The sequence below is a fragment of the Onychomys torridus genome, chromosome 5 (genome assembly GCF_903995425.1).
Source record: "Onychomys torridus chromosome 5, mOncTor1.1, whole genome shotgun sequence".
Taxonomy (NCBI): Eukaryota; Metazoa; Chordata; class Mammalia; order Rodentia; family Cricetidae; genus Onychomys; species Onychomys torridus.
Window position 1 is genome coordinate 40,823,340 of NC_050447.1, and position 7,715 is coordinate 40,831,054.

Sequence of the window (7,715 nt, forward strand, 5' to 3'; positions counted from 1 at the left end):
GTACTTAGGAGATGAGGACAAGATTACCAGAAGTTCAAGGTCATGCTCAGCATCTTAGCAAGTTCAAAGCCTACACAAGACCCTGAATCAAGGAATAAAACATAAACAAAATAATGTGGAGTCTCAGTTTTGCTAAGCCAAATTCGATCCACAGTGTTATTTTAATAATTCTATTTTTCGTAAAGAATCTACATTCATCTATTAATGTCTTCATGATAATTTTAAAGAAACTATTAAAAATCATAAGAAAAATAATAATTTTCAAAATTCTACTTTTTTATTTGATTTTTTGAAATTTATCAATAGCAGGAAATACCATTAGATGTTTTTCTTGAATAACAGATTTACTTCATTCAGTTTAGAGAGACCTACTAAACACAGATATTTGAGCAACTATAATTTTCTTAGTAGTTGATCTTTTATATAAAAATGGTGTGATTCATGACTCAAATGTTTGCAGAGTGAATTTTCTGGGGTCAAACATCACTCTTCAGTGTGCACCAGGCATGCTTTATGTATGTTTTCTGTTTCAATACACAACCCATTAGAAAGACTTGTAGTCAAGGGTCAAGACTTAATGAAATGAATAATTTTTACTGTTGCATGGAGGGCATCCTTAGATAAGATTGGCTTTCACCTGTCAGTACAGTGTCTTCCACTCCACAAACACAATAACTAGCACTGCTACTCGGTGTCTTGGTCTTCACTTGTGCTAACCGCTGAAATTTTCCTTACCTTCATCATATACCATTAGTGAAAATGTTAACACCACAAAAAGCCCCTTATACCTATGTTGGAATAGTAAATTTCACTCTATGGGTCCTCATTCTAGTGTGTCTTGAGGACTATCCAGGGTTTACACTCTGCTTCAAGGATCTCATGTCACTCTAGAGTTGATAACCATGGTCACAACTAAGAATTACAGTGCTTAAAATATTTACATAGAATCCAAAGTTTCAAAATTCAATAGGCCTCATGCAGAAATATTTTAACATATTTACATACCCATATCTACATTTTATTATTAACACTATTCATGTATATAACATACTCCTACTCTTTAACAGTTGATTGAAAAAATCAATTTTGTTGATATTGTTACATATTTAATTATAAAACACAATCCCTTTACTGAATTATGCTTAACTATAATTTCAAAAATAAATAATAAAATGTCTTCGTGTCTAATTATGAAGCAACACTTGGTCATAGAAGTGTGTAAGTAATGCTCCTGATGAATAGGAACACATGAAGCAGATCCAGTACAGTGCACATTCAGGATAAATGGAAGAGACCCCATGAAGTTGATGGTATCTTTAAATAAACTTTATTATGATACTGCTTTAATTAGAAACATGAGAGGTTTTCTTGTTTCTAATTTATATCATGTAGAGGGGTGGCTTCAACAGAAAATAGGACTAATTAAGCAGTGAACTTGATGCGGTGTCTATTTTGACTGGGTATTTCTTTTCTCTTCTCTCACTAGGTCTGATAGCTGTTGTGATCTTTATCTTGCTTTGCGTCTCTGCCATAGCTGTTCGCATTTATCAACAGAAAAGGTTATACAAAAGAAATGAGGCAAAAAGGTCAGAGAACGTAGACAGTGCTGAGGCTGTTTTGAAAAGTGAGCTTCATATCCAAAACGCAGTTGGTGAAAATCAGAAAGAGTACTTCTTCTGATTGACAGCTATTCTCTAACTTGCAAGGATGAGTTTATTTTAACAGCCAGGGGCTCTCGGTGGACAAGAACTGCTCTAACCCTGACCACACAGGCGATGGATCTGCAGCACGGCCATCTTGCCATGTTCAGTCTCGGGATGGCTCCAGGCAGCCTCTTCCAGTGATGTGCTTTTAGCCATCATTCTACGTAAGAAAGGAGCTAGCTATTGGTGTCCCTTTCCATCTAATGCACACGATCAAAGCCAAGTTTAACTCACTTCACAACTACAATTTTTAAACGTGGAAACTGTAGCTCTTCTCTTCACTCTGTAAATCATAAGTTTTGTTAGAGGTAAGAAATCAAAATTGGACTATAATGGCCTTGCTTTACCTGAGACCATGTGTTCTGTTTGCTTTCGACTTCCCATGGTGTTGTTCATGAGCCTGGAAATGCTTCTGAGATCCTGTTTGGCTGGTGTTCGCATCTTCAATGGCCAAAAGTCTATACATAAAGCCCCCGCCTTTCTCTGTATTACATTCAATACATCAATAGTCTGAGAAAATGTTTTCTTGTCTTTGGCTTGTTTGTATTGCTCTTTTTCTATTTGACTCTTTCTGATACTTTTAATGAATTTCTTTTTGAGTGTCTAACTTGCAATTACTATATAAAAAGACTGGGAAAGTATGGTTGTTGTCAATATGTGATGTCATGCCTCAACAGACAGTTTCTTACCATTGTTTGATGATGACTGGTTAAGATCCTGAGCAATTGTAATTTCCCAAAGACTGTACAACGTTTTCCATTAAACTTGTCCTAGCACAGCAAAAATATTTTAATTGCAACTGTATTACCTCAATTATATTTCAGAGCCTATTTTCCCCAAACTTTAAACCAGTTGTTTCTTATATTTATGTTTTTCTAAAGGTTATTACTAAATTTTCTTTGATCTCCCATGAGGATTTTCCATGAAGTATCCTCCTATATGTTAGGAAAGAAAGGGATAACATCAAGTGTAGAGCCCCACTCCTCCTTCTAATATACAGTTATGCCACTGGCATGAATTTTGCTGTGCACTAAACTCTAATATATGCACTTTGCAATCTGAGTTGGAACACAGCTTCTGTTTTGCAGACAGTAGATAAAGTACCAATGGATGCTCACTCTCTTATCAGATCTGCACTCAAGTAGTCATTCAAGTCATTTCCCATGTAGGATGATTAAGGCCTCAAAAATACCTGTGATCAATATAATGTACCCACTAGTCTATGGTGATTAGAGTATATATATATATATACACACACACAATGGGAGGTGGAAGCATAATTCTTAACTCCATGAAACTGTAACAATAATGAACTTTAAGGCCAAGCGAACAAGATAATTGCAGGGAACTATCTTTGAAGTCCACAAGCCAATTAAATAACAAAAGCACTTTGCAATCCATGGTCACACCTTCAGAGGCCTCCAAAGGAAAAATTCAATTCCCTGTTTGTTTGTTTTTTTTGTTTTGTTTTGTTTTATAAAAGAAAACTTGGAAATATATGAGCTCAGCATCACTAGCATCTTATTTTTTATGTTGATTCTTCTTACAAATCTGCTTTTCTTTTCCCAAAGCATGAGGTCCTCATTAATGTTTCTGTAAATACCTGACTAAATCTTAAGGAACCTGAATTGACAAAGGACCCATGTTGCTAAATAGCATCTGTATATGTGTGCATATGTACACACAGACAGACAGACAGACAGACAGCTCTGTGGTGACAAGAGAAGCATTTAAACTAGAATTTGTATCATTTGATCTAAAGAGCACAGCCGTTAATTATCACAGCTTGGAATTCTTTAAAGGTATGTGTTTTATTTAGTGGCAGTAATGACTTCACTGGTAGCTAAAATGTGAACACATAGATGGTGAAGCTGCAAAGTCTTCTGTGGTCCATACTGCAAGAGAATAAAATAGGATGGCATCAAATTGCATTGGTACCTTATACACCATGGCTTGGATTTCCTGGTTTGTAATAAATTTCTTCCTTTTCCTTTAATAAAATTTTTAAAATAAAATGCAGAATATACCTTAAGAGATAATGTATATAAGTTTTAAATTAGGGAATTATATTGGACTTCTTTTTCTTAAGAAAGTAAAAAATACTTAGCTATATGCCTTGATGGTATACACATGAATATGTGTGGTGTGTGTTTAACCTTTTTTGACAGATTTCTGTGATTCTTGGTAACTATCAAGTTGCTACTGTCCTTTATTTTTTTAAGAAAAATTTTAATTACTTTGTGTGTGTGTGTGTGTGTGTGTGTGTGTGTGTGTGTGTGTGTGTGTGAGAGAGAGAGAGAGAGAGAGAGAGAGAGAGAGAGAGAGAGAGAGAGAGAGGATTTCAGAGGAAAACTTGTGGGAGTTGGTTCTCTTCTTCCATCATAAGGGATCTGAAAATTGACCTTGGGGTGTTAGGCTTGGCAGTAGGCACTTGTACCTGCCAGCCATTGCTCCAGCCCTGTTTGTTTCTCCTTGAAAGGAGCCAAAAATGAAAAATAGAAAGATGAATGTCAATGTTAACAATTCGATTTTTGGTATCTTTTCAGTCTTTCCTGAGAACAATGACCTGGTTGTTCATGAGAAAGGTTTCTGCACACTTCAGCTAGGTGATGTCTTTTTCACTGTCTTTTCCTCTTCTTCAAAGAGTTTGGCAAATGCCCACTGTGTGCATGAAGAGATATTGTATAGCGAATATAGTATACTCCTCTCTGATTTTAAAACTCATCTAAAAAGTAGGCGTGACAGTGCACTATTAATCTCAACACCTGGAGGCAGAGGCAGCAGGAGAATTGCTGCAATTTCACGACCAGATTGGATTTACATAGATGCCCTGTCTCCAAAACTAAACCACACCCAAAGTAAAACAGAAAACACTAAAAGCAAACCACATTCCCCCAAGAAAACCACAAATAACAACAAGAACAACAACAACAACAACAAAAATTCACCAAATACCAAGTGTTAGCACTCTGATTACAGACTCGAGTATGGACGGCATTAAAGAGCTTCTTCAACAAAATGAATGGGTCCATCAGTGAGAAACAATATTTTAATTATGTAAGAAATGCCATGAAAATAACCTTTTTCCAGTCTAAAACATAGCTCAGTTTTAAAGTCCATTTCCAAGTGTTGCTTTCAAAACTTTTTTACTTTTTTTTTTATATCCTTCAGATGTTCAAACAAATAAACAAACAAAGACAGGATGATGCAGAAGATAGGCAGGCAACACCCACAGGGAAGGAGGTCATTGAAACAGATTGTTCATTGGATGGTTCTGTCTTTGGAAATAACAGACCCTGCTTAAAGTGTGGACAGCTCAGCTTCACAGATAAGAAGTCCAAGTCACAATATGTGAAATGGAGTCCCCAGGAGGACAATAGCAGTGTGTCTGCCATTAAGCTGTGACTAAATCATCTGTTTTCTATAGAGTTGATCTTAGGGTTCCCAGGATCTGGATATTGACAGTTATTGCATGGTAGAGAGAAACTTGGAGCATTTCCATAACTCCCTTGTCTAGAGTGACTATAGATCTTAGATCTTATCCACCACCTATTTTTAATGAACACCCACTGTTATTTTTTCCTTGATATATCTGGTTTTCTCCCTAAAACTATTAATTTCAGGGTCCTTTAGTCCAGGACAGGTGATTATAATTGGAACACTTATTTATATTGGCTGTGTGCACATATTCATGTATGTGGATGTGCAAGTGTATGAACGTGGGTAGAGAGGACAGGCCACCACTGCAAGTGCTGTCTTCAGGAAGGCCATCCATATCCTTAGAGACAGGGTCTCTCATTGACATTGGAGCTAAAGCTGAGAGGGAAGGGTATATTGATTGGCCAGAGCTCCCCAGTCATCCTGCCCTCTCTCTTTCCCATGCTGAGATTCCATATGGGCACTTCTGTACCCAGCACTTTGGGGGAGTGAACTTAAGTCCACATGCTTACAAGGCAAGGGCTCTGCTGACCAAGCCAGTCCTAGAGTATTCTATGTAGACTTTGAGAAATCTATAGCATGAGTTACAGCTGACCTACTGAATCATTAGACATCGACTTCCTGCTAGAAAGATGAACTAGACACACCCTAAACTGAAACACATTCCATTGAAGACTGGCTGTCAAATCCTTGTGCCAGCTGCACGATGACTTCAGCACGCATTTTCAGTATGTCCTGCCTGCCCTCCACCTTTTTGAAGTATGGGGGGTCGTGTGGAAGCAGGGAAGAAAAACATCTAGAAGCTGAGTGTTTCCACAGTGTGATGTGTGTGGCTGAGGAACACTCATGCATCTACAAAAGAACAGGGAGTGGGAAAAATGACATGACAGTGTCTGGAGAAACACGCTAAGGAGTTTGGATAGTTGGTTCATCAGAGGGCTCCCTGGAGCTCATTTGAAAGATTCTCCAGCAAAAATAAATCTGAACTCTGATTTGTATGATTCCCCAGTGCAATATTTTTCATCTTTTACCACTATACTTAAATCATTATAAAATGCACAATTGTATTTTAAAAAATCAAACAGTTTAACACATTTTATAAAGGAAAATAGTACTCCCTGGCCCATCTCCTCTCCTCATCTGTTTCAGTTCCTTTAATTGTCTCCCTTTAGCTCTCTCTATGTCTGTAAATAATGTGTTATCACAGGATGGCCTCTTTGGAAAGTAAATTTTTAGACAGAAATTGCCCCTTATAAAGTTTATTAGGTATTATGTAATACACACAGAAGGCAGGCTGATGTAAGATGGGGAACTTGGGCTGTGCTGCCATAATGATAAGGGATTAGCTGGCCCTGCTAACGTTATCCTTCGGAAGTATTCTGAGTTGGGTGGTGAAGGGACTGAGCATTTGCATTACAGTAATGAGCAGATGATTGGTGGTGTCTGGGTGCTGATGATTATGAGCTTGGCCTGGTGCCTCTTTGCAGCTTAGGCTGTTCTTGAAGAGGGAAGACAAACTCGCTCAGTTGACATTTGGCTTTCACATACCATCCAGGTAGCAGTTAAAAAATGACTCCAGCAGATGTCTTCAGTATGTCCTATCTGTTCTCCAGATCATAGAGTGATGGAAAAGAAGAAAAAACACAGAAGCAGAATGTTTTAGTGAGAGGATATGTATGCCTTAAGACCTGAAATGGAGGTACCAGGAATGTTGTTCCCCAGCACTGTTCAGATCTTTCTGATTCAGATATGACTTCTGGAAGCAGCTTCTTCAGTACTCAGGTGAATTTCCTTTCTTGAGGAAAACTGCAAGAAAGAAGAGGATGGACTAGGGTCCCACCTCCACAGAAGACTGTAACTGGTACTCATCTTCCTCCTGCTACACCATCCTTGCCAGGATCCCAGCATCAACAGGCAACACTTCACAGAACTGGCACTCCAGTTCTGTTATGCTTCTGAATTTCTTCAATGAGATATTCTGATGGGATTGTTTAGAAAGATAGAATTTTAGATCAACAGCCACATTTGTGTATTTTTCAGGCCATATAATTAATATAGTCTAGCAAAATACTGCATCTGACAGAGCAGTCACAACAGAGACTTGCACATGCTTACCGTACTGGTACCTTGTTTTCATTTCCAGCATGTTCTGGAACAAGATCAGTGAGCTGACTGGAGCCACCATGAGATCCCTGAATGTTTAAGCCCTTAAGGATAGCACTAGACATCAGCCCCTTTCCTAGCATAGATGTTCTATGTAAGCCAGTGGGACAGTAGGTGATTCTTTTCAGAGAATTCTACTTGGACTGTTTCTGTGTCAGACATCAATCATTTCAATAGTTTAAAGACTGAAGTGGGGGACATACCAACACTAGATATGTCAATTCCACTTATACGTTTGGATACCAGGGAAATAGCTGCTGGTAAGTACATTGGCTAGTCATTTATTCCTGGTCCCAACATAACTTGACTTTGTGCATCTGTGGGTATGTATGTGGGTGCATATGTGTGTGTGTGTGCAGTAACATAGGCCATGTGACTGTGTTCCTATGGATGCCAGAAAGAGCTTCAGAT

General features: G+C 38.1%; 1 protein-coding gene across 2 annotated transcripts in view; it reads left to right on the forward strand.

Annotated features, from left to right (window-relative positions):
- Positions 1 to 2,490, forward strand: part of Cntnap4 (contactin associated protein family member 4) — a 287,263-nt gene extending 284,773 nt beyond the window's left edge. For both annotated transcript variants that reach the window (XM_036187241.1, XM_036187242.1), the window contains one exon: positions 1,487 to 2,490. In XM_036187241.1, coding sequence (XP_036043134.1) covers positions 1,487 to 1,680 — 194 coding nt within the window. In that variant the 3' untranslated portion in view covers positions 1,681 to 2,490. The remainder of the gene's footprint in view (positions 1 to 1,486) is intronic.
- Positions 2,491 to 7,715: the final 5,225 nt, after the last annotated feature.